This window comes from Sorex araneus, chromosome X (assembly GCF_027595985.1).
Source record: "Sorex araneus isolate mSorAra2 chromosome X, mSorAra2.pri, whole genome shotgun sequence".
Lineage (NCBI taxonomy): Eukaryota > Metazoa > Chordata > Mammalia > Eulipotyphla > Soricidae > Sorex > Sorex araneus.
In genome coordinates, this window is record NC_073313.1 from 145,320,039 (window position 1) to 145,347,592 (window position 27,554).

At 39.0% G+C, this 27,554-nt stretch overlaps 1 protein-coding gene and 1 pseudogene across 2 annotated transcripts in view; both read left to right on the top strand.

Moving 5' to 3' along the window:
• Window positions 1–27,554, top strand: part of OPHN1 (oligophrenin 1) — a 530,418-nt gene that overhangs the window by 139,002 nt on the left and 363,862 nt on the right. For both annotated transcript variants that reach the window (XM_055122033.1, XM_055122034.1), the window contains exon 4: window positions 16,352–16,413. In XM_055122033.1, the coding sequence (XP_054978008.1) occupies window positions 16,352–16,413 (62 nt within the window). The remainder of the gene's footprint in view (window positions 1–16,351; window positions 16,414–27,554) is intronic.
• Window positions 23,662–26,041, top strand: LOC105943262 (PR domain zinc finger protein 4-like; annotated as a pseudogene).

Sequence of the window (27,554 nt, forward strand, 5' to 3'; positions counted from 1 at the left end):
AAGTCTTAGAAATCTAAATCTTGAAATGTTCTGCGTGTATCTTCTTCAATGTATTTTTTTGGATACTGGTCTGATCTCAAGGTGTTTGATTCACTTTGAATCCACTTTTTCGTAAAGTGTGAGATATGGACCCATATTCATTTTGTTTTACATGTTGTTATCCAGTTTTCCCAACACCATTTGTAGAAGAGGCTGTCTTTTAAAAATGTACTCTAATTTAAGTTTAGGTATCATGGTTTACAATACTGTTAATTACTGGGTTTCTTCCATCAAGTAATCTAGTACCACATACTCAATCAGAGTGTCTTCATACTCAACTAGAGTTTCTGCTTCCCTCCACCATTGTTCTAGGGTCTCCGCTCCATCCTGCTCCATTGCCACACATTCCCCCTACCATACTAAATTTTTTTTTCCTGAAAATGAATTTTCAGCTTTTTGTTGCAGTTGGCATTTATTTTCTTACTGTGATTTTTATATCTTAGACATGAGAGAAATGATTCCATATCTGTCTCTCTTCTGGCTAACTTTACTCAGCATGATATTCCACAAATACATCCATGTAGCAGCATATGGTATGATCCAGTACTTTTTCTAACAAGAAATTAGTACTTGTATTCTTTTGTGTTTGTACTAAGCTCCTCTGTCAATATGCTTAATGATTTGTCTTTGATTACTCAATTCTAATCCATTGGTCAGAAATTTTATCCTCGTTCCATGTCATGCTATTTTTGAAAATTTTTTTTAACTTAATTTTTAGAGTATTACAAAACTGTTCATGATTGGACTTAAGTCATACAGTATTCCAACACCCATCCTGCCACCAGTGTACATTTCCCAGCACCAACATTCCCTAGCTCTCACCCCTTGACTTCCTCTTTGGCAGGTGTTTTTCTTCATTCTCTGTATCTCTCTTTCTCTCTCTCCTTTTGGGCATTGTGGTTTGCAATATTGACACTGAAAGGTTGTCAAAATTATCCCTTAACTACTTTTAAAATTCAGATCTTGTCCAGCATGAACATTCCCAGCTATTACTTTTGTAGCTGTCTCTTCTTTATCTTACCTACCCTCTGCCCCCACTGTACTTGTGGTTAGTTTCAAAAATTGACCAGTCCTCCTAACCCCTATTTACTCTGAGCATGGATATTCTTCTTCTACTCTACATATGTTTTATATACCAGAAGTGAATGCAGTTATTCTATATCTGTCCCTGTTCTTCTGACTTCTTTCATTCAGCATATTTCATGATTTCATTTTTCTTAACAGCTGCATTGTATAGGTATGTCATAGTTTGTTTATTCATTTGTCTGTTCTTGGGCACTCAGGTTGTTTCCAGATTCTGGCTATGGTGAATAGTGCTGCAATGAACATAGGAGTGCAGATGATGTTTCTGCTGTGTGTTTTTGGGCCACCATGGTATATTCCCAGAAATGGTATTGCTAGGTCAAATGGGAGCTCAATTTCTAGTTTTTTGAGAAACATCCATATTGTTTTCTAAAAAGAATGGACCAGTCGCCATTCCCACCAACAATCAAGGAGAGTCCCTTTCTTCCCACATCCATACCAACACTGGTTGCTTTTGGTTTTTTTGAAGTGTGTCAGTCTCTGTGGTGTGAGATGATATCTCATTGTTGTTTTGATCTGCATCTCTCAGATTATTACTGATGAAGAGCATTTTTTCATGTACCTTTTGCCATGCTATGCTGTTTTGATATAATTTTACAGTATAGTTGCACTTCAGGTTGAGATTCCTCCCAAATTCTGAATTCTCAGTTTGGCTTTGACTACTTGGGTTGTTTCATAATTCCATTCAAATTTTAATATTAACCATTTAAAGTTTTTGAAGAATGTCACCAGAATTTGAAAAGGACTTGTTCTGAATATATATATAATAATATAGTGAGGATTATGATTTTGAAAAAAAAATCAATTATTTCTTTCCATGAACATAGACTTTTTTCCAATTCCTAGAGTTTCATTCTATCTCCCTCATATGTTATTTAGAGTTTTCATGATGTAGGCCTCTCATATTTGTTGCTGTGTTAATTCCTAGGTACTTTGTTTTTAGATACCATTTTGAATGGAGTAGACTTTTTAATCTCCCTCTGTTCTTGGTCATTATTGCATATTGGAATGTGAAAGTTTTCTTTGTTGACTTTATAGCTTGCTACTTTTCTGTATTGGTATATCGTTTCTAGGAACTTCCTAGTGGACTCTTTTGAATCATCTCTATATATTATCCTGTCACCTGCAAACAATGATTTGACTTTTCATTTTCCAGCTTGGATTTCTTTTACTTGCCTCATTAGTTTTGCTAGAACTTCTGACACTACAGTGAATAAATGTGGAAACAGTCAATATCCTTTTTTTCTGAACTTAGAGTGAATGCTTTCAGATTTTCACCAGTGAGAATGATAATCCCAGAATATTATATTATTATTATTATTATTATATTATTATAATTAAACAGTTCATTGTGGAATATCCTTATACTTCTGTTTTGTTGAGAATTTTATTTTGGTTTTGGGCACACCTATCAGTGCTCTGAACTTACTCCTGGCTCTGTACTTAGAGACCATTCCTGGCAAGCTTGGGGATCATATCCAGTGCTAGGGATTGAACCCCAGGATGCCTGCATGTAAGGCAACAACCTACCCAATATAATATCATTCTGCCCCCTTTTTGATAATTTTTTATGAATAGATGTGTATTCTCAAAATATTTTTGAATCAATTAATGTTGTAGGATTTTCATCTTTCCTCCTATTAATGTGGTGTATTAGGTTAACTGATTTACATATATTGAACCATTCTTTCATCTCTGTAATAAATCTCACTTAATTGTGGTTTATGACCTTCTTTAGCAGGAGTGGAGTGTGTTAATATCTGTGGTTCTTAGGGCTAACTGCTGACTCTGCTCTCAGTGATCACTTCTACCTGTGCTTGGGGTACTATTTGGGGTGTTCCAGATCAAACCCAGATCAACTGCATTCAGGATAAGTACACTGCCTGCTGTACTGTACCTATGACTGTTAACTCTCTAGCCCCTTCTTGACATTTTTGCTATGCTATTTAATTCACTTTGCTAATATTTTGTTAAGAACTTTTGCTTCCATGTTCATCAGGAAAATTGATCTGAAAATGTTTTCCTCTTTTTATGTTTTGTTTTTGGACCAAATCTGGTGGTGCTCAGGGATTACTCTTGCTTTGTGCTCAGAAATTACTCCTGGAGTAGTTCAGAGGCAAATATTGGACGCCAGAGATCAAATATGGGTCAGCTACATGCAAGGCAAATTCCCTACATGCTGTTTATTACTCCAGCCCCATGGAAAATAATTTTTGGTAGTATCTCTTTTGTGGGTATTGGTATATTGTTGGCTTTTTGGAAAATGGTAAGAAGAATCCCTATTTCTTCAATTTTTTGTAAAAGCTTATGGATTAAAAGTAGTAAATATCTGAAGGTTAGATAGAACTCACCAGAACTCATCATCTCATAATCTAAAGCAGGGCTTTTGTTTTTAAAGAGATTTCTAATTTCTGATTTTATTTCCTTTCTTGTGATTGGCTTCTTTAGTTTTTGTTTCCTCATTTTGATAAAATGAATGATTCTTTAATTTTGATATTTTGGAGATATGTGCTTCACAAACACTGTTTGGGAGTATTTCTGTTTTTTCAGTATCCTGAATGAGTCTGAAAAGCATTAGAAGTAGATCCTTTTTTATTTATTTTTTATTTTATTTATTTTTTTAATTTAAAAAATTTTTAAATTTTATTTTATAAAGTAGTTCACAATATTTGATTGCATTTAATATTTGAACACCAATCCCAACCACCATTACACCATCCCACATTTCACCATAGATCCTTTTTTAAAAGGTTTGAAAGTATTCACTTGTGAATCCATCTGGGCTGGGCTTTTGTTTTTGGGGAGACTTTGATTACCACTTCAATTTTTTTGATGTTGATACATCTGTTCAAGTATTCCAAATCACTGTGGTTCAGTCTTGTGATTTTATAGGAGCCAAGGAAATTATCCATTTATTTTATGTTATCTATTTTTATAAATATTCTCAAAGTAATCTCTGATGATCATTTGAGTTTCTGTGGTATCTGTTGTGATGTTCCCTTTTTCATTTCTGATTTGGTTTTTAGGGTGCTCTCTCTCTCTTTGTGAATCTTGCTGGTGTTTTATTGATCTTGTTTATTTTTTTAAGAACCAACTCTTTATTTCATTGCCCTTTTGGATTTTTTTTTTTTGATTTTTGGGTCACACCCAGCGATGCTCAGGGGTTACTCCTGGCTTTGCACTCAGGAACTACTCCTGGCGGTGCTTGGGGGACCATATGGGATGCCGGGGATCGAACCCAGGTCGGCCGCGTGCAAGGCAAACGCCCTACCCGCTGTGCTATCGCTCCGGCCCCCCCTTTTGGATTTTTGAAGGGATTCCAGGTTACTAGTTTTTGCTCTAAATTTTATTATTTCCTTTCTCCTGCCAGCTTTGGTACTGTTTTGCAGGTCATATTCCAGTTTCTTAAGCATTGCAGTCAAGTTATGTATGTGAGCCCTTTCTTATTTCATGATAAATGTTTGCATAGCTAAGAACTTTACTCTTAACCCTTCCTTTGCTTTTTTACATTTTGTCCACATTCTTGTTTGTTTCCATAAACTTTTTTTTTTCTTTTTGGGTCACACCCGGAGATACACAGGGGTTACTCCTGTCTCATGCACTCAGGAATTACTCCTGGCAGTGCTCAGGGACCAGTTACCTGTGTGCAAGACAAACACCTTACAAGCTGTGCTGTTGCTCCAGCCCGTTTTCATGAAATTTTAAATTTTATCTTTGACCCACTGGTTGATAAGTAATGAGCTATTTAATTTCCAGATATTTGAGTTTTTAATCTACTTACATTTTTGATTATCTTCTAGTTTCTTTCTTCGTGGTGTGAGAGAATAGTTTATATGTTTCTTACGCTTGTGACTCTGTGGGGCTATGTTTTATGGCCGAGCATGTCATCTATCTCAGATGCTATGCATGTCGCAAAAAATGTATATTTGGCTATTTTAGGATGAAAATTCACATATATATATTTATTTACTTAACCCCTGTTTTCCATTTCTTCCTTCAATGCAAGTGTTTGCTTACTGAACTTTAATCTGGTTAATTTATATGGATGTGACAGAGTGGTATTGAAGTCTCCAACTACTTGTGTTGCTATCAGTGTCTTTCTTTAAAACAATTGCATTTGTTTTAAGTATTTTTTCTGGTCCCTATTAGGTGCATGTATGTTTAAGAGTGTGAGTCCTTTGTGATTTACTTATCCCTTGATCATTAAGACATGACCTTCTCTGTCTCTTATAACGTTTTTCTGCCTGAAGTCTATGTTGTCTGATACAAATATGGACACTCCAGTCGTTTTGCGGAGATTCTTAGCTTGAAAACTTGTCTTGTAAGCTTTGACTTTAAGTCTGTGTTTTTTCTTACTGTGTTTTTTTAACTGTGGTTTTCTTAAATGTGTTTTTTTTCAGGCAGCAGAACGTTGGATTCAATTTTCTAATCTATTCTGCTTCTGTGTGCTTCTGAATTGGTGCATTTAGCCATTGACATTGAGAGAGTTATTGTTATTGAGTTCTTTTCCATCTTTTTGCAGAATTTTATGCTGTTTGTAGGTTGTACCTTCTCTTAAAGTGGACCATTTCTTTCTTCATGTCTTTACATGAAATGTAAATGTGGTTTGAGTCTATGAAGTTTCTGAATTGTTATTTCTCTGTTAAGTTGTGTATTGTTCCTTCAGATCTGAATGAGTCTAGCAAGGCAAAGTGTTCTAGGTGAGGTGTTCCTTTCTTGGTGGTTTTTCAGTATATTACACCAATCACTTCCAGTCTGGAGATTTTGTTTGATAAATATGCACTCACTTTTACTTATGCTCCTTTGTATATAATTTATTTCTTTGATTTTGCTGCTTTTAGAATTATATCCGTGTCTATGTTTTTCATCATTTTAATTAAGATTTGTCTTTGAGTAACTTTATTTAGATTTCTTTTAGCTGGTACATTTTGAACCTCCTGGGTCTTTGTTCATGCATTCTTTAGCTCTGGAAACTTTTCATCAGCAATGTCTTTAACTGTTGCTCCTTCATTAGGATTGCTTTCCTGACCTTTTGGGCTCCTGATCATTTTTTAAATTGAATCACAATGAGATACAGTTACAAAAATTTCATGATTATGTTTCAGTCATACAATGATCAAATGCCCATCCTTCCACCAGTGTACATTTTCCATCACCAATGTCCCCAGTATTCCTCCCACCACCACGACCTGACCCCACCCCCTGCCTCTATGGCAGACAATTTCCTTGTAACTCTTTCTCTACTTTGGGGTATTATAGTTTGTAATACAGATACTGAGAGGCCATCATGTTTGGTCCTTTATCTTCTTTCAGCAAACATATGCAATCCCAAATGATCCCTCCAACCATCATTGATTTACTGATTACTTCTCTATTCAAGCTACCTTCTCCCCCAGCTCATGAAGCAGGCTTTAAACTGGAGTAATCTTCTAGAACTTTGCCTCTACTGTCCTTGGATATTAGTCTCATATTATGTTATTTTATATTTCACAAATGAGTGCAGTAATTCTATGTCTGTCCCTCTCTGACTCATTTCACTGTTCATGTTCATCTACCTATAACAAATTTCATGACTTCATCTTTCCTACACAACTGTATGGTATTCCATTGTGTAGATATACCGGAGTTTCTTTAACCAGTCCTCTGTTCTCAGGCACTCGGGTTGTTTCCAGATTTTGGCTATTGTGAACAGAGCTGCAATGAACATACAGGTACAGATGTCATTTTTACTGTGCTTTTCTGCACCCCCAGCATATATTTCCAGAAGTGGTATTGCTGGGTCATATGGAAGCCCAACTTCTGTTTTTTGGAGGAAAGCCCGTATTATTTTCCAGAAATGATGGGCTAGTCGTCACTACCACCAACAATGAAAGAGAGTCCCTTTTTCCTCAAATCCACACCAGCACTGGTTGTTCTTATTTGTTTTGATGTGTGCCAGTCTCTGTGGTGTAAGTTGATAACTCATTGTTATTTTGATATGCATCTCCCTGATGATCAGTTATGTAGAGCATTTTTGTGTGCTTTTTGGCCATATGTATTTTTTTTAGGAATTTTCTGTTAATTTCTTCTCCCCATTTGTTGATGAGGTTGGAAGTTTTTTTCTTGTACACCTCTATTAATGTCTTGTATATTCTAGACATTAACTCCTTATCTAATGGGTATTGGGTATATAATTTTTCTCGTTCTGTAGGCTCTCTCTGTATTTTGGTCAGATTCATTTTTAAAAATTGTTTTTTAAATTTTATTGAATCACCGTGAGATAGTTACAAGCTTTCATGTTTGGGTTACAATCTCACAATGATCAAACACCCATCACTCTACCAGTGCACATTCCCCACCACCAATATTCCGGGTATTATAGCTTACAAAACAGACACTGAGAGGTCATCATGTTTGGTCTATTAACTACTTTTGGTATGCATCTCCCTTCCCAACTGCTTCCTCCAGCCATCATTTTCTTAGTGATCCCTTCTCTATTCCATCTGCCTTCTCCCCGCCGCTCATGAAGCAGTCTTCCAGCTATGGGGCAATCCCCCAGGCCCTTGTATCTACTGTCCTTGGGTATCAGTCTCATGTGATGTAATTTTATACTCCACAAATGAGTGCAGTCCCTCTATGTCCATACCTCTCTTTCTGATTCATTTCACTTAGCATGATCCTCTCTGTGTCCATCCATTTATAAGCAAATTTCATGACTTCATCTCTCCTAACAGCTGCATAGTATTCCATTGTGTAGATGTACCAAAGTTTCTTTAACAAGTCACCTGTTTTAGGGCACTCGGGTTGTTTCCAGATTTTGGATATTGTGAACAGTGCTGCAATGAATATATAGGTACAGATGTCATTTCTACTGTGCTCTTTTGCATCATTGTGATATATTCAGAGAAGTGGTATTGCGGGCTCATCTGGAAGCTCAATTTTCAGTTTTTGAAGGACTGTCCATATTGTTTTTCAAAAAGGCTGGACCAGTCGCTTTCCTACTGACAGAGAAGGAACCTGCTTTTTTCCCCACATCCATGCCAGCACTGGTTGCTTTTGTTCTTTTGAATGTGTGCCAGTCTCTGTGGTGTGAAGTGATATCTCAATGTTGTTTTGATTTGCATCTCCCTGATGACTAGTGATGTGGAGCATTTTTTCATGTGCCTTTGGGCCATTTGTATTTCTTTTTTGAAGAAACTTCTGTTCATTTCATTTCCCCAATTTTTGATGGTGTTGGAGGTTTTTATCTTATACAATTCTAGTAGTGTCTTGTATATCCTTGATATTAATCCCTTATCAGATGGGTATTGGGTAAATATCCTTTCCCATTCTGTGGGCTCTTTCTGTATTTTGGTCACTGTTTCTTTTGAAGTGCAGAAGCTTCTTAGTTTGATGTAGTCGCATTTGCTTATGTTTGCTTCCACTTGCATGGTCAGTGCTGTTTCATCCTTAAAGATGCTTTTAGCTTCAATGTCATGGAGACTTCTGCCTATTTTTTCTTCTATGATCCTTATAGATTCATGTCTGATATTGAGGTCTTTAATCCACTTTGATCTGGCTTTTGTGCCTAGCATTAAACAGAGGTCAGATTTAAGTTTTTTGCAGGTAGCTACCCAGTTTTCCCAGCACCACTTGTTGAAGAGGCTTTCCTTGTTCCACTTTGCAGTTCTTGCTCCTTTGTCAAAGATTAAATTGCTATATATTGGGGGGTCTGTGACAGGATATTCAATTCTGTTCCATTGGTCTGCAGGTCTGTTTTTATCCCAATACCATGCTGTTTTCATTACTACTGCTTTGCAGTAGAGTTTGAAGTTGGGGAAGCTGACACCACCCATCTTTTTTTCCCTCAAGGATTGCTTTAGCTATTCGTGGGGGTTTATTGTTCCATATGAATTTCAGGAGTGTTTTTTCTATTTCTTTGAAAAATGTCATGGGTATCCTGATAGGGACTGCATTAAATTTGTATAGTTCTTTGGGCAGTATTGCCATTTTGATAATATTAATTCTCCCTATCCATGAACAGGGGATGTGTTTCCATTTCCTAGTGTCCTCCTTTATTTCTTGAAGTATTTTTTTATAATTTTCTTGTATAGGTCCTTCACCTCTTTGCTTAAGCTGATTCCAAGGTACTTTGTTTTCTGAGGTACTATTGTGAGTGGGATTATTTTTTAATGTCTCTTTCTTCACTTTCAGTATTTGTATATAAGAAAGCCATGGGCTTATGGGTGTTGATTTTGTAGTCTGCCACTTGACTATATCGACTATTATTCCTAGGAGTTTAACTTAGTTTAACTTAGATTGACTTCAGTTTTTCTGTAGAGTCTTTAGGGTTTTCCAAGTATAGTATCATATTGTCTGAAAATAGTGATAATTTGATCTCTTCCTTTCCTATCTGTATGCCCTTGATATCTTTTTCTTGTCTAACTGCTATGGCCAGAACTTCCAGTACTACATTGAATAGGAGTGGCGAAAGTGGGCAATATTTCCTTGGGTCACTGTTTCTTTTGATGTAAAGAAATTTCTTAGTTTAATGTAGTCCAATTTTTTACGTTTGTTTCCCCTTGGTTGGTCAGTGATATTTCATTCTTAAAGATGTCTTTAGCTTCAGTGTCATGGAGAGTTATGCTTACATTTTCATCTATGTATGTTATGGATTCAGTTCTGATTTTGAGGTTTTTAATCCTCTTTTGTCTGACTTTTGTGTTTGGCATTATACAGCGTTCTGTGTTCATTTTTTTTTTTTTGTGCGAGTAAGTGTCCAGTTTTCTAAGTACCACTTGTAGAGAGGTTTTCTTTGTTCTATTTCACATTTCTTGTTCCTTTACCAAAGATTAAGTGATCATATATTTGAGAGTCTGTAACAGAATAATCAACTCTCTTCCATTGATATGCGGGTCTGTTTCTGGTCCAATACCACATGCTGTTTTGGTTATTACTGTTTTTTGGTATAGTTTGAGGTTGGGGAAGGTGATGTCACCCATCTTCTTGTTCCCAAGCTTTTATTTATGATTAAGGACAAATTGGAATTTTATTGGTAAACTTGATTTATCTACACATATTGATTCATAATGATGCATACATAAAGGTGTCTACTGTTATAGGTCAATGTGACTTCAATATTTTCTTTTATTCTTTAATTAGTGAGTCACCATTAATTAAAGTTATAGGGTACAGATACAGATTTACACATTTTCGAGCTTGTTTTTTTCTCATACAATGTTCGCAAACACATCCCTTCACCAGTGCCCATTCTCCACCACCGATAAACCTAGTATCCCTTCGACCCCCTAATCGCATCTCCCCTCCACCCCACACTGACTCTGTGGCAGGGTATTCGCTTTTGATCTCTCTCTCCAATTGGATGTTGTGGTTTGCAATAGGGGTATTGAGTGGCCATTGTGTTCAGACTCTAGTCTACTTTCAGCACGCATCTCCCATCCCGCGCGGGATCTCCAACCACATTTTACTTGGTGTTCCCTTCTCCATCTGAGCTGCCTTTTTCCCCAGCATGTGAGACCAGCTTTCAAGCCAAAGAGCCAACCTCCTGGTACTTATTTCTACTATTCTTGTATATTAGTCTCTTACTCTGTTATTTTATATTCACAGATGAGTGCAATCTTTCTATGTCTGTCTCTCTTTCTGACTCATTTCACTTATCATAATACTTTCCATGTTGATCCACTTATATGCAAATTTCATGACTTCAGTTTTTCTAACAGCTGCATAGTATTCCATTGCACAGATGTTCCAGGGTTTCTTTAACCAGTCGGGCACTCGGGTTTTTTCCAGATTCTGGCTATTGTAAACAGTGCTGCGATGAACATATAAGTGCAGATGTCATTTCGACTATACTTTTTTGCTTCTCTGGGGTATATTCCCAGTAGTGGTATTGCTGGGTCAAATGGGAGCTCAATTTCTAATTTTTTGAGATTCGTCCGTATTGTTTTGCAAAAGGGCTGAACGAGTTCGCATTCCCACCAGCAGTGTAGAAGGGTTCCTTTTTCCCCACATCCTCTCCAACAACAGTTGCTTTTGTTTTTTTGGATGTGTGCCAGTCTCTGTGGTGTGAGGTGGTATCTCATGGTTGTTTTGATCTGCATCTCCCTGATGATTAGTGATGTTGAGCACTTTTTCATGTGCCTTTTGGCCATTCGTATCTCTTCATTGGGAAATTTCTGTTCATTTCTTCGCCCTATTTTCTGATGGGGTTGGATGTTTTCTTCTTGTAGCGTTTAACCTGTGTCTTATATACCTTTGATATCAACCCTTTATCTGATGGGTATTGGGTGAATATCCTTTCCCATTCTTAGAGTGTCTTTGTATTCTGGTCACTGTATCTTTTACAGTGCAGAAGCTTCTTAGTTTAATGTAGTCCCATTTGTTTATCTCTGTTTTTTCTTGGTTGGTCAGTTGCATGTCATCTTTGAAGATACAGTTAGCTTCAATATTGTGGAGGGTTTTGCCAACCTTGTGTTCAATGTACCTTATGGTTTGTGGTCTGATGTTCAGGTCTTTAATCCATTTTTATCTGACTTTTGTGCATGGTGTCAGGTCGAGGTCTAAGCCCATTCTTTTGCATGTGGTTGTCCAGTTGTGCCAGCACCCTTTGTTAAAGAGGCTTTTCTTGCTTCACTGTAGGATAACATAGCCTTAGGTATCTTAGTTTTATTGGGTTACTCCCATCACAGTGCTCCTATTCCTCTGTGTTTATTTGTAACTTCTTTCTTAGTGTTCTGATGACTTGTAAATATTGTTTTTCTCTTCTCCTTGAGTCCTTTTCATAGTTTATTCAGAGCCCTGTCCTTTTTGTCTGGATACAGGAAGACTTAGCAAATGCCATGCTTTTGTAACCTGGGAGTCATTTGACTCTACATGATATTTTCTTCCTGGGCATCTGTTCTCTCTACCTAAGGTTCAGGTGCCCTCACTTCCTAGCACCCCCAAAAGCAGGGTTCTAACGAGGGACGAGACGGACCCAGGGCAAGCGGTGAGTTGTGTGCTACCCTGGCATCGAGATAGGCCTGGCCAAAGTGCCTAATACTTAAGTGTAAGTTAAGAGCTTGATCATGGGCAAATGCTGTCATGATCAAAAAGTGATAACTAGATTTGGACCCTGCTAGGGTTAGAAATGATTAATCTGGCCTGAGTGCTGTAGTCTGAGTCTTTGGCAAGATGTTGCCAGGATAGTTGCCTTGCAATCCTCAATATGTCTCTTGCTATATCCTTACAAAAATAACTAGTATTAAGATGTTAATGAGTGTTTGGACTATGGAAAGGAGAAAAAGAGTCAGGAAGGACTTTGGATTGCCTGACACTCAGGAAGGGCTTTCTTATGATGATTTTGCTGCCTGGCTGTTTGTAGCCTAGAGGGCAAGGTGGCAGAAACAAGTAGGGGGATAGACTAGTGAAGAGGGAGAATCCAATAAACTTAAACTATGTAAGGCTATGTTATCCTATACTCCACTTGACATTTCTTGCTCCCTTATCAAAGATTAGATGGTCAAAGAAAAGATGATTTGCTTTTGGTGTCACATTCTGCAATAAACAGGGGTTACTCCTGGCTTTGTACTTAGGAATTACTCCTGGAGTTGCTCAGGAGACTATATGGGATGCTGAGAATTGAACCCAAGTGGGCCATGTGCAAGGTAAACACCCTACCCGCTGTGCTATTGCTCCAGCCCTTGTTCCCAATCTTTGCTTTGATTATTCGTGAGGTTTTATTGTTCCATATGAATTTTATTAGTGTTTTGTCTAATTTTTTGAAGAATGTCATGGATATCCTTGTAGGGAATACATTGAGTTTGCATAATGCTTTGGTGAGTATTGCCATTTTTAAAAAAGTTTGATTTTTGGGTTACACCCAGCAATGCCCAGGGGTTACTTCAGACTCATGCACTCAGGAATTTCCTTTGGTGGTGCTCACGGGACCATATGGGATGCTGGGAATTGAACCCGGGTCGGCCGCATGTGAGGCAATATACCCTACCTGCTGTGCTATCACTTCAGCCCCAGTATTGCCATTTTGACATTGTTAATCTTCCCTATCCTTGGGCAGGAGATGTGTATCCATTTCCTCCTGTCCTCTTTTATTTCCTCAAGTACTGTTTTGTAATTTTCTTTGTGTAGATCCTTCACCTCTATAGTTAAGCTGATTACGAGCCACTTGATTTTGTGAGGCAACTATTGTGAAGGGGATTGCTTTCTTTTCTTTTTAATTTATTCCAATATTCCCTTGTCCACTGGTTATTTTGAGGCATTTTGGTTGTTGCTGTTGAGAGCTTGGAGGTCGTTTTTTATTGCAACCAACCATATAAATTTTGAACAAGAAACCTTTGAGACTTAAAAAGGATGAATATCTGTGCCCCTTTAAAATTCCAAGTTTTGGGGCTTTTTAAAAATCTTCTACTACTGTTGTGTGGAGATTTTCTGCACCTCATCTCTGTGCTCTCTAATTATCTCCTCATAAGCTTTTACTCTGTTACAGTGACCTCCTAGTAACTTCTAATTTTGCTTACCAAGTTTTGGAGTTCTGTCATTTCAGTTTATGGTTTCCTCATTTCCGCTATCATATCCTCTTGTGTTTTATTGGCAGTCTGTTTTATTATTTCTTTGAGCTCCTTATATATCCACAAAAATTCTTCTCCAAATTCCTTATCAAGAGCTTATATTACTCATTATTACTGGTTAGTCTTCCAGGCTACTCTCTTCACTTGCTAAGTCTGGTAGAATTCTCCATTGATTTCCTATTTGTGACTTTTTGCTGTTTAGAATTGTTTCTTGTGAGTTATTTTTGTGGCTCAGTAACTATAGTTAGGATGTCTTCATATACTCATGACAATTTATGAAAAGGTAAATAAGTGAAGACAGATGCTATGCTCTGGCGACGCTCATCATGGGCAAGAATATTCTTGACCTGGGTAGGCTATATGGCAATACTGATTACCAGTGGTCCTCAGTGCCCACTTCTGGGTTTGCCTCAGTGCTCTGAACCAGGGCTGATTGGAGCCAAGTAGAGTAGCAAGTGCATTCACCTTCCTTTTCCACTTTTCATTCAGGGAGAATCCTCTCCTGGGGAGGGACAAGATGGTCATCCTCAATACCAAATTGGCCCCAGAAGTCAGCTCCTGCTAGATTTACTTCAGTAAAAACTTTCCCTCCTATTTGTTTTGGGATTTATTTGTTTTTTCTACTCCAGGTGTGTAAAGCATGTGTTTAAGTCATTGGTTTGAGCTTTGAATTATTTCTTTAGATATGGCCTTATTGTCACGAATTCCCCTCCTTAACTTCCGGTATTTCCCATGAATTCTGCTAGATTGTTTTCATTCTTATTAGTTTCCAGGAAATTTCAATTTTTCCTTGATTTTTTTTACATCCATTTGTAATTTAGCAGTATTTTGTTTAGGTTTTTGATACTGAATATTTTCCATATATATTTTTGTGTTTAATTTGCACCTTAATACCTTCGAAGATTGCTTCATGGGTGCTAAGACTACTCATGTAGTCTTAGAGGTTGCTTGTTATGATTTTTTTTCCTAAAGTTATATATGTTTAATTTCTTCCCCAGTGTTTCATCTGTCTTGGAGAATGTTCCCTGTGTACTAGAGAATAATGTTTGTTTAGCTTTTTGAGGATGGAGGAGTCTGTGTTTATTCATTTAACCTAAGTTCATTTAATTCTTCTTATATATTTAATGACTATTTTGTCTCCCTAGTGGTGAAAGTGAAGCTTTGAAGCTATATCCTTATATATGTGTATACACACGTTTAAATTTTGGATCACAGTGAGCCTTGTTCAAGAGCTACTACTAGCTTTGTGCTCTGACCTCGGTTTAGGTCTTGCTTAGGGATAATCTCAGGAATCAAATCTGTTTCACTGCCATGTAATACATGAGCTATAGTTACTTAAGCAATCTGTCTAGTCCCAGATTTTAATACAATTTTTCATTTGAGTACGTAGCTTTTTTCTCAGCAATATTACTCTTCATGACACCTAATTTAAATAGCATATCCCTAGAAAATGTTTTGCCACTATGACTATTGACATAAGACTATCAAAAAAAGCTTTATCTAACGTTTGCGCTTATTTTCAACTAACTTTCCCATAGTAAACTGTATTGCAAATGTATTGACCTTTGGTTTTTTGAATTACACGTGTACCTTTGTGGTTCAGTAATTTTTTTTCTTCTTTTTTTTCTTCAGTTTTTTTCTTCAATTTCATTGAAATTTTCCTTCTTTGTAAACTTAAGTAAATCATATTGGTGTCTAGAAAAAAATTAACAATAACCTGAAGTACTATTTTTTCCAGGGAGATATTCCAACACATATTTATGAGTAAATGTGAAGATTTTCAAGATCAGTAACTATTATGCGAATGTAAATTGAGACCATGATAAAACAGCACCTATTTTTAGCATGTTAAAGTGGCTGTCATCACAAGCAGAAGAGTTAAATACTGGTCAAAATTTAGAGAAAATGAAACTTGTATATTGGTGGTGGGAACAGAAATTGCTGCAACAGACTGGAAATGTGGGAAGTATTATGCAAGTTCCTCATTAGACTAAGTTAGAAATAGAACTATTTTATAATTTGACAATCCCCCATTTGTATACATATCTGAAATAAATAAGATCACTATGTAATGAGATGTCTCTACCTTCATATTTGTCATAATGTGATGCTTGACAGCCCAAACATAGATTTACAATCCAAGGGTCCATTAACCGATTAATGAATACAGAAAATGTAATACAAACGTACACATGCAAGAAAATGATATTCAGCCATAAAAATAGGAAACTCTTGTCACTTGGGACAGCATGGGTGGATCATGAGAGCATTGTGGTAAATGAAGATGTCAGACTGAGAAAAACATGTACTACATGATCTTTTATGTTCATGATTCTAAGAAAAATAATTCATAGAAATGATATTAAAAGCTGGCCATAAGGCATGTATAAGTACATGAAGATGGTCATAAGATATAGTCTTACCTTTGTAAGCCGTAAATAATAAAATAAAATAGCCAGAATATCTATAGTTAGCAATGCTGTTTGATATACTTGAATATTACCAAGTATATTGTTAAAGTTTTTATCACAGTGAAAAATGTAACTATGTAAGGAGATTAATTTGATGTTTGCTCCCTTGCAATCTTGGGTCACTAGATTCTATTTCCCATTATGCATATTCTCTGTCCAGTTTATATTTAGTGTCGTGATTAATGCTGTATATATCTTATTTTATCTTTTCAGCTGAATCCTTCAAGGAATTTGCCGAATTGCTTAATGAAGTAGAAAATGAAAGGATGATGATGGTAGGTGGTCAGTATTCCTGAACTTAGACCTGAGATCATGGAAATTTTTTCTGTTCTCATTGCCTGGATTTATTATTTTTGTTTCTGTCTCGTGTTGTTTGTTGCTGTGAAAGCAAGTAGGAAGCTATGGTTAATCTGTCTAAAGCAATAGGGATAGAAAAATTAGGGAGGAACTTTAATCCCTATTCCATTCATTGAAATAGTAGATATTAGAGGATATGAAAAGATATAGTTTTATTTGTATTGTTCTTGAAGAAATTGCCTCCAATTTTCTGTTCTTATGCTTGCAGAGGTAGTTATAGCTATTTGAGATGATTATTTTGTATCAAATATTTCTTACAATGAAAGTCTATTTGTTAAAAATACATAATGGATAGGTATACTTAAAGTGGTTTTAGTTCATAAAAAAGTAGAAAGTGAAGAGAGATTTATTATATTTTATTCTCCCTGTACCTTCCGACAGTTTCCCTGTTGGCAACTTTCAAGTTCAATAATATATTTATTGCAATTAATAAGCGCAGGCAACGATGGTAGCTAAAACATTTTATATTGATGTTGATTCTTGTGTTGAACAAATATAGGTTTGATCAAATATCTGACATGTATTCATCTTTAGAAAAATCATCATATAGTATCTTTTCATAGCCCTCGAAATCATCTATGCTTGACCAATTCATCCTACCCTTCTTTCATGCACGTGAGTCTTTGGAATACACAAATAATAATTTTACTTTGTTTCCTTTGCTGAAACATCATTATATGAATCCATGTAGTATTTTGTGAGTTCAAAATAATATAACACGTAATAACATGCTCTTTATGTTCCTGGAACGAGCAGATGCCACTGGGCTACACTAGCACGTGACAGGGATGAATGGAGACGTTACTGGTGCCTGCTTGAGCAATCGATGAGCAACAGGATGACAGTGACATTCATACAGTGATATAGTATTAAGCCCTTTTAGATTGGCTTCTTTGACTTAACTCCATACATTTATCATTCTTCCATACATTTTCATGGCTTTGCAGGTTATTCCATTTTATCATATGTGTATATATGTGTATGTATACACATATTCATATTATATGTATACATTATATGTATATATGTATTATAAATACATATATAGAATATACATATCATGCATATGCATACATATATTATACATATACACATATTGATATAATATATTCATATATATTAAAAATACATATTCTATTATGTGGATACACCGTCATGAATTTGTAGGACATCTTGGTTGTTCACAATTTTTATCAGTATTGACTAAATAGCTATAAATATTTGTTTGCAAGTTTTTATGCACGCACAAATTTTAATTCTTGGGTAAATTATAAGGAATGAATATATAACTTATCTTCATTTGCTTCATAACGTCTTACAGAATAGCAGCTTTAAAATTGCATATAGCCCAGTTTATCTACTCTTTTCTTTCATGAGTCATGTTTTTAGAAGTGCATCAAAAATCATCTTCAAACCCAAGATCAACTATATCTTATAATAATTTTCTTGGTGTTTTATAATTTTCTTCCTTACATTAATGTTCATAATCCTCCTTGAACTCCTTTATTTTATTTTTTTTTATTGAATCACCATGTGGAAAGTTACAAAGCTTTAAGGTTTAAGTCTCAATTATACAATTTCTTTAATATTAATGGGTCTATTCAGGTATTCCAAGTCTTCTTTGTTCAGTCTTGGGAGATTGTAGGAATCAAGGAATTCATCCATTTCTTTTAGGTTCTCTTGTTTTGTGGCATATAGACCTTCAAAGTAGTCTCTAATGATCTTTTGAATCTCACTGGTTTCTGTTATGATGTCCCCCTTTTCATTTCTGATTTGATTTATTAGGGTTCTCTCTCTCTCTTTCTTTGTGAGTCTTGCTAGCGGTTTATCAATCTTATTTATTTTCTCGAAGAACCAGCTCTTTGTTTCATTTCTGCACCGCCAAAGATAGAATGACCAGAATACAAAGACAATCTACCGAATGGGAAAGGATATTTACACAATACCCATCAGATAAGGGGTTGATATCAATGGTATATAAAGCACTGGTTGAACTCTACAAGAAGAAAACATCCAACCCCATCATAAAATGGGGCAAAGAATTGAACAGAAATTTTCCCAAGGAAGAGATACGAATGGCCAAAAGGCACATGAAAACGTGTTCTACATCACTAATCATCAGGGAGATGCAGATCAAAACAACCATGAAATACCACCTCACACCACAGAGACTGGCACACATCCAAAAGAACAAAAGCAACCGCTGTTGGAGAGGATGTGGGGAGAAAGGGACCTTTCTACACTGCTGGTGGGAATGCCGGCTGGTTCAGCCCTTTTGGAAAACAATATGGACCACTGTCAAAAAACTAGAGCTTGAGCTCCCATTTGACCCAGCAATACCACTACTGGGAATATATCCCAGAGAAGCAAAAAAATATAGTCGAAATGACATCTACACTTATATATTCATCGCAGCACTGTTTACAATAGCCAGAATCTGGAAAAAACCCGAGTGCCCTAGAACAGATGATTGGTTGCAGAAACTTTGGTACATCTATGCAATGAATACTATGCAGCTGTTAGAAAAAAGGAGGTCATTAATTTTGCATATAAGTGGATCGGCATGGAAAGTATCATGCTAAATGAAATGAGTCAGAAAGAGAGAGACAGACATAGAAAGATCGCACTAATCTGTGGAATATAGAATAACAGAGTAGGAGACTAACACCCAAGAATAGTAGAAATAAGTACCAGGAGGCTGACTCCATGGCTTGGAGGCTGGCCTCACATTCTGGGGAGAGGGCAACTCAGAGAAGGGATCACCAAGTATAATGCGGTCGGAGGCAATGTGGGGGAAGGGTGATGCGGGCTGAATGTAGACTAGAGACTGAACACAGTTGCCACTCAACACCTTTATTGCAAACCACAACACCTAATTAGAGAGAGAGAACAAAAGGCAATACCCTGCCACAGTGTCATGGTGAGGTGGGGGGAGATGGGATTGGGGAGGGTGGGAGGGATGCTGGGTTTACTGGTGGTGGAGAATGCACACTGGTGAAGGGATGGGTTCTCGAACTTTGTATGAGGGAAACATAAGCACAAAAATGAGTAAATCTATAACTGTACCCTCACGGTGATTCACTAATTAAAAATAAATAAAGAAAAAATAAAACTTTCATAGGGTAAAAAAAAGTCTCAATTATTCAATGCTGGAACACCCATCCCTTCACCAGTGCACATGTTCCACCACCAAGAATCACAGTATACTTCTCCCACAACCCCCACCTCCCCAGACCCCAGCCCACCTGTGTGACTGATAAATTTCACTTTACTTTCACTTTACTTTGATTAAATTGAATAATTCAATGAAAAACTCACTATTATTGTTTGGAGTTTCTCCTCCAGAGGTTGGACATGCTGAAAAGGAAGCATTTGATAATTTGTTTTCCATTCCTGAGAATGAAGAGATATGAGGTCTTGTAACGGTTTTGGGTTACATTATTTTAATATTTTAGTAACTAAGTGCAGAGAAATTCTGCCAGAAATTGCATTATTGCAATCTTGTACCTCTCTGCTACTTTATATTCCACATATGAGTGCAATATTTCTATGTCTGTCTCTATTTCTGACTCATTTCACCCAACATGATACTTTCCATGTTGATCCAGTATATGCAATTTTCATGTTTTCATCATTTCTGATAGCTGCATAGTATTCCATTGTGTAGATGTACCAAAGTTTCTGCAACCAGTCATCTGTTCTAGGGCACTCGGGTTTTTTCCAGATTCTGGCTATTGTAAACAGTGCTGCGATGAACATATAAGTACAGATGTCATTTCTACTATACCTTTTTGACTCTCTGGGATATATTCCCAGGAATGGTGTTGCTGGGTCAAATGGAAGGTCAATTTCTAATTTTTTGAGAATCGTCCATATTGTTTTCAGCCCAAAAGGGCTGAACCAGTCGGCATTCCCACCAGCAGTGAATGAGAGTCCCTTTCTCCCCGCATCCACACCAACACCGATTGCTTTAATTTTTTGGGATGGGGGCCAGTCTCTTTGGTGTGAGATGATATCTCATTGTTGTTTTGATCGGCATCTACCTGATAATTAGTGATGTTGAGCATTTTCTCATGTGCCTCTGAGCCATTCAGATTTCTTCTTTGGGAAAGTTTCTGTTCATTTCATCACCTCATTTTTTGATCGGGTCGGCAGTTTTCCTCTTGTGGATTCAACCAGTGCCTTATATATACTTGATATCAACCCATTATCAGATGGGTACTGCGCAAATATCCTTTCCCAGATTGTCTTTGTACTTTGGTCACTATTTCTTTTGAGGTGCAGAAGCTTCTTAGTTTGAGATAGTTCTATTTATTTTTTTAAATTTTTTAAAATTTATTTATTTTTAATTAGTTAACCACCGTGAGGGTACAGTTACATATTTATACACTTTTGTGCTTATACTTCCCTCATACAAAGTTCGGGAACCCATCCCTTCACCAGTGCCCATTCTCCACCACCAGTAAACCCAGCATCCCTCCCACCCTCTTTAATCACTGTTTTCACTTGCTTGGCCAGTGGCATGTGATTTTTGAAGATACCATTGGCTTCAATGTCTTGGAGGGTTTTGCTGGCATTGTCTTCAATGTACCTTAGGGATTCTGGTCTGATGTTGAAGTCTTTAATACATTTTGATCTGACTTTTGTACATGGTGATAGGTGGAAGTCTAAGCCCATTTTTTTGCATGTAGCTGTCCAGTTTTGCCAGCACAGTTTGTTAAACATGCTTTCCTTGCTCCACTTCACATTTCTTGTTCCCTTATCAAACATTAGATGATCATATATTTGGGTGTGTGAGTCAGAGTATTCAACCCTGTTCCATTGGTCTGAGCTCTGCCATTGTTCCAGTACCATGCTGTTTTAATTACTACCGCTTTGTCGTAGATTTTGAAGTTGGGGAAGTTGATTCCTCCCATTTTCTTTTCACCAAGTATTGCTTTAGCTATTCATGGGGGCTTATTGTTCCATATGAATTTCAGGAGCATTTGCTCTATTTCTTTGAAGAATGTCAAGGGTATCCTTATATGGAATGCATTGAATTTGTACAATGCTTTGGGGAGTATTGCCATTTTGACAATGTTTATACTTCCAACCCATGAGCAGGGGTTATCTTTCCATTTTCTCGTGTCCTCTTTTATTTGCTGAAGTAGCGTTTTGTAGTTTTCATTATATAAGTCCTTTACCTCCTTATTTAAGCTGATTCCGAGGTACTTGATTTTTTTGAGGCACAATTGTGAATGGATTGCTTTATCATGTCACTTACTTCTCTCATTATTAGCATATTGGAAAGCCATGGACTTTTTGGTTTTGATTTTATAGCCTGCAACTTTCCTATACTAGTCTGTTGTTCCTAGGAGTTTCTTGGTAGACGTTTTAGGGTTTTCTTAGTATCATATCATATGCGAAGAGTGAGAGCTTGATTTCTTCCTTTCGTACCTGAATACCCTTAATATCTTTTTCTTGCCTAATCGTTATTGCAAGCACTTCCAGTACTATATTGTACAGAAGTGGAGAGAGGGGACATCCTTGTCTCATCCCTGTTCTCAGAAGGAAGACTCTTAGTTTTTCCCCATGAAGGACGATGCTTGCCATAGGCTTGTGATAAACGCTTTTGACTATATTGAGGAAGGTCCCTTCTATACCCATTTTGGCGAGAGATTTCATCATATACGGGTGCTGGATCTTGTCAAATGCTTTTTCTGCATCTGTTGATATGATTATCTGATTTTTATCTTTTCTTTTGTTGATATGATGGATTATGTTGATTGATTTCCAGATGTTAATCCATCCTTGCATCCCCGTGATGAATCCCACTTGGTCGTTGTATATGATCTTTTTGATGAGTTGTTCAATTCCATTTGCTAGTATTTTGTTGAGAACCTTTGCATCTGTGTTCACCAGGAATACTGGCCTGAAGTTTTGTTTTTTTGTGGTGTATTTGTTTGCTTTTGGTAGTAGGAAGATATGAGCCTCATAGAAACAGTTTGAGAGGGTTTCTGTTTTTCAGTTTCCTGAAAAAGCTTGAGAAGAACTGGCAATGGTCCTCTTTGAATGTTTGAAAGAATTCGCTAGTGAATCCGCCTGGACCTTGGCTTTTGTTTTTCGGAAGACTTTTGATTACAGTTTCAATTTTCTTGATGTTAATAGGACTATTCAGGTATTCCAGGTCTTCTTGTTTCAGCTTTGGGAGATTATAGAAATACAGGAATTTTTCCATTTCTTCTAGGTTTTCTTGTTTCGTCACATACAGATTTTCAATGTAGTCTCTGATGATCTTTTGAATTTCTTTGGTTTCTGTTGTGATGTCCGCCTTTTCATTTCTGATTCGGCTTATAAGGGTTCTCTCTCTTTCTTTATGAGTCTTGCTAGTGGTTTATCAATCTTGTATATTTTCTCGAAGGAATAGCCCTTGGATTCATTGATCTTTTGGATTGTCTTTCCGGTTTCCATGTAGTTAATTTCTGCTTTAAGTTCTGTTATGTCTTTCCTTCTGCCTGGTTTGGGCTCCTTTTGTTGGTCCTTTTTTAAGGTCTTGAGCTGTGAAGTTAAGTTATTTATGTTGGCCCTTTTTTCCTTCCTGAGATATGCTTGCAGGGCTATAAATTTTCCCCTTAACAGTTTTAACTGCTTCCCACAGGTTCTGGTAGCTCGTGTCTTCATTCTCATTTGTTTCCAGGTACCTTTTGATTTCTTCCTTGATTTCCTTCTGACCCACTCATTGTTCAACATCGAGCTGTTTAATTTCCAGGTGTTTGGTTTGGTTTTCTGCATCTGTACATGATTAACTTTTATCTTCAGTGCATCATGGTCTGAAACGATAACTGGTACAATGTCTACCTTGTTGATTTTGTTGAGCACAAAAGTCCTGGCCAAGATGATTTCACTTGCAAATTCTTCCAAACATTTAAAAAGGAATTGGTCCTAATCCTCTTTAAGCTTTTCCAGAAAATTGAAATATCTAAAACACTTGCATCTAGCGCCCCGCAGGAGGGGCATCAAGCGCGCTCCGGCATGCCCCGTGCCACTGGCCCGCAGGAGCTGCGGGACGCCCCGGCCGGCCTGGCGTCGTTTCTTCATCAGGCACAAGTGGGATGATGCGGTGGCCCAGCACTGACGTGGGCTCCCTGGCCACCAGAGGCCAGTTCTCCAGAGGTCGACCTGCATGGATGCCTCCCAGGATGAATGAAATGAACTTGAGCCCAGTGGGGATGGAGCAGCTGACTTCATCCTCTGTGAGCAATGCCTTGTCAGTCTCAGAAGTCAACTGGGCTTGGCTGCGTCCCCCACTCACAATGCCATCCCTGCTCCAGGGCTGCCAGTGTCAGTTCCAAACCTGGGTCCCTCCCTGAGCTCTCTTCCTTCTGCCTTGTCCCTTATGCCTCTGATATGCATTGGGGATCGAGTAGTGATGTGTGGGTTGCCCGAAAGTAACTATACCCTACCTCCGCCACCGCACTCCCACCTGGAATGCAGTTACTTCATGAACCATTCTACCTGGCATCTTATCGTATTTAGCAGACCACCCCCACAGTATATCTACCCCAACTCCATAAATGTCGGCGGTAACACGGCCTTGTCTGTCACCAATAACCCTTCCGTGCTCTATCTCTACCAGTCCGATGGGACTGTCAGATTAGAACCGGGCATTGTGCCCATGGACTCGCGCTCTGTCAGCACGCACATGGCCCAGAGTCTCCACGCTGGCGATGGCCACGAGGTGGCCTTGGAGAGCACGATCACTGTGGAAAACGTCTCTTGGGTGACCAGCCCCATCTCCACCGATGGGATGGCGGAGGAGCTGGCGACGGACGGTGTGGCAGGAGAGCACCCCCCAATCCCCAGTGGTGCTCACAGTCACGACATGCTGGCCGTGTAGTCCGTGAGCAGCAGCCTCGTTGCGGACTCCGTGGGCCACGGCGCCTTGCTCCCCCTACAAGGCAACGGTCTGGAGCTGCTCATGGTTATGGAGACGGACCACATTGCCAGCCGTGTCGGCAGGATTCCAGATGGAGCCCTGGGGGACTCCATACACACCGTGGCCATGAGCAACAAGTCTGTAAGAGTGTCACTCTCTACCTCCCTAGAGTCCGTTTCCCTTCACGAAGTTTGCCTCAGACTCGAGCCCGTGGCCATCTCCTTCACCCTGGAGTTTGCCATGGGGACAGGTCATATAGATGTGGCTACCGACAGTCTTTCTTTTGTACCACCTTCTCTGCAAATGGAAGACTCCAATTCAAACAAGGAAAACATGGCAACCTTGTTTGCGATTTGGTGCACGCTGTGTGACTGAGCCTACCCATCAGACTGTCCTGAGCATGGGCCTGTGACCTTTATCCCCGACACTCCGATTCAGAGCAGAGCCAATCTGTCTCTCCTGAAGCAGCTCGTTCTCTGCCAGTCAATCGTAGGAGCAGATGTTGGTGTGTGGACAGGAGAGACCATTCCAGTGCGAACGTTCTTTGGGCCTCTTATCGGCCAGCAGAGTAACTCCATGGAAGTAACCGAGTGGATGGACAAGGCAGTCAATCATATCTGGAAAATCTACCACAATGGAGTTCTAAAATTCTGCATCGTCACGACTGACGAAAATGAATGAAATTGGATGATGTTTGTGTGCAAATCCAGGAACCTGGAGGAGCAGAACTTGGTGGCTTATCCCCATAATGGAAAAATCTATTTCTGCACTTCACAAGACATCCCTCCTGAAATCGAACTGCGCTTCTATTACAGCCGGGATTATGTGCAACAGATCGGTGTCCCTGAGCACCCGGACGTGCACCTCTGCAACTGTAGCAAGGAGTGTAGTTCCTACGCGGAGTTCAAAGCCCCCTTGACGAGCCACATCCACAGCCATCTTCCCAGCCAGGGCCACGGCAGCAGCCACGGGCCCATCCATGACAAGGAAAGGAAGTGGAAGTGCTCTATGTGCCCCCAGGCATTTATCTCTCCATCTAAACTGCACGTCCATTTCATGGGCTGCATGGGTATGAAGGCCCATAAGTACGATTTCTGCAGCAAGGCCTTCAGTGACCCCGGCAACCTGTGGACCCACCTCAAGATCCACACGGGTCAGAAGAACTACAGGTGTGTGCTGTGTGACAAGTCCTTCACCCAGAAGGCCCACCTGGAGTCCCACATGGTCATCTACGTGGGCGAGAAGAAACTCAAGTGTGACTACTGCAACAAGCTCTTCATGCAGCTCCAGGGCCTCAAGCAGCACGTGCTCACCCACACACAAGAACACCAGATCAAGTGTCCCAAGTGTGACAAACTGCTCTTGAGAACAAATCACTAAAGTAACATCTCAATTCACATGAAGGAAAATGGGATTATGTCTGTGAAAAATGTACAAAGGCTTATCTAACCAAATATCATCTCATGGGCCATCTGAAAACCTGCAAAGGACCCACCTCCAGTTCCTCGGCACAAGAGGAAGAGGAGGAGGAGGATTCTGAGGAAGAAGAACTAACAGACTCCGTGGGGACTGAAGACTGTCGGATCAACAGTGCCGTGTATGCAGATGAGTCTCTTTCTGCATGGAAATAAAATCAAGAAGCAGACTTACTTTGGAAGGAGAAGATGAAAGGAGCAACACACATAACCAGTTATCCACTACAGTGATGTTTTATATAAAATGGTTTCCCATTTCTTTCCAGCCAGCTGTCAGAGCAGACTGCACAGGGATGGATAAAGCACTTACAGTGGAGTATCCTTGTGAAGACACTTTAGGACAGGCGGCGGGTGGAGAGAGCGTGTGTCCTGTTCTGAGTATGGTCTGGGGAGGAGAGTGAATGCCTTTGATATCTGTTCTTTATTTACACGGCTATCTGCCGCTGGGTCAGACTCACCAGCTGTATTGCAGCTTCGTCTGTTTCCCTCACGGCCCTTTGACTTGGTGGCACTCTGATCTGGGTCCCGGCCTCACAGCCATTCCGATCGCTGTTTTGTGTTTTGCTTTTGTGCACCAGTATGACTTAGACTCAACCCAGAACACACTTGGGAGCAGCAGTGTGAGCACGGAACTGTGCGGCTCTATCTGTCCTAACTGGCTCTATCTGCCCTAACTCCCCCTGGGGGGGCAGGGTAGTCTTGCTTCCACAGATTCCAGGTGTCTAAAGGTCCACACAGAAGTGTCCCCAAGCTTGGGCCCTGCATAGGCAGTAAACCAAGATGCAAAAAAGAGGGGGGAGATACTTGGCCCACTTTCGACAAACAGGCTTTGGTGGAAACCAAGCTGCATCGCTGGGAGGTCCGTAGGGGTCTTTGTAGGTGTAAACACTTCTGCTCCAGTAAGCATCCAGCCCCTGGACAAAGGACCCTGGGGCTAGAGTAAGGCCAGTAAGGTGCTCTTGACAACAAGCACAGGTGGACTTGGCTGACAGAGAAAGGAGCTGACGACCCCCTGTATGTGGCACACCTTATGAAAAGTCAAAGACACCATTGAATTGCTGGTTCTAACGTGTCGCTGTAGTTGCTATGTTAGACACCCCTGCCTTCTCCAATACCACCCCCACCCCAGTTGTCTGTGGTGAAGGATTTCAGGATGCTAAGGGATTTGGAACGTCTAGACTGCCGACTGGTTGCCACGTGGATGTGTTTGCAGGGACTTCATCTCCCTCTGTCTTACACACACACACACACACACACACACACACACACACACCCATACACACACACCCGGCTTCCAGCAAGAAGCCAGCACATGTCTGTTGGGGTTTTGTGGGACACGCACTCCTTGTTCTGAGGCACCACCTCTGGCTGGAGTTGGGACGACTGGTGGGAAGGTTTGTTGCTAATGTATTTATGGACTGAATGGATTTCATTCAAATCTGTATTCCTCTAGGAAGAATTAAAAGTGAATTAAAAATGAGAAAACTTTATAAAAAGAAACACCTGCAAACAGTTTCTATGAAGCAAATATCACCCTTATACCAAAAGCAGAAGGAGATACCACAAAGAAAGAGAATTACAAACCGATATCCCTGATGAACATAGACACAAAGATCCTCAACAAAATATTAACAAATAGGATCCAACCACTCATCAAAAAGATCATACA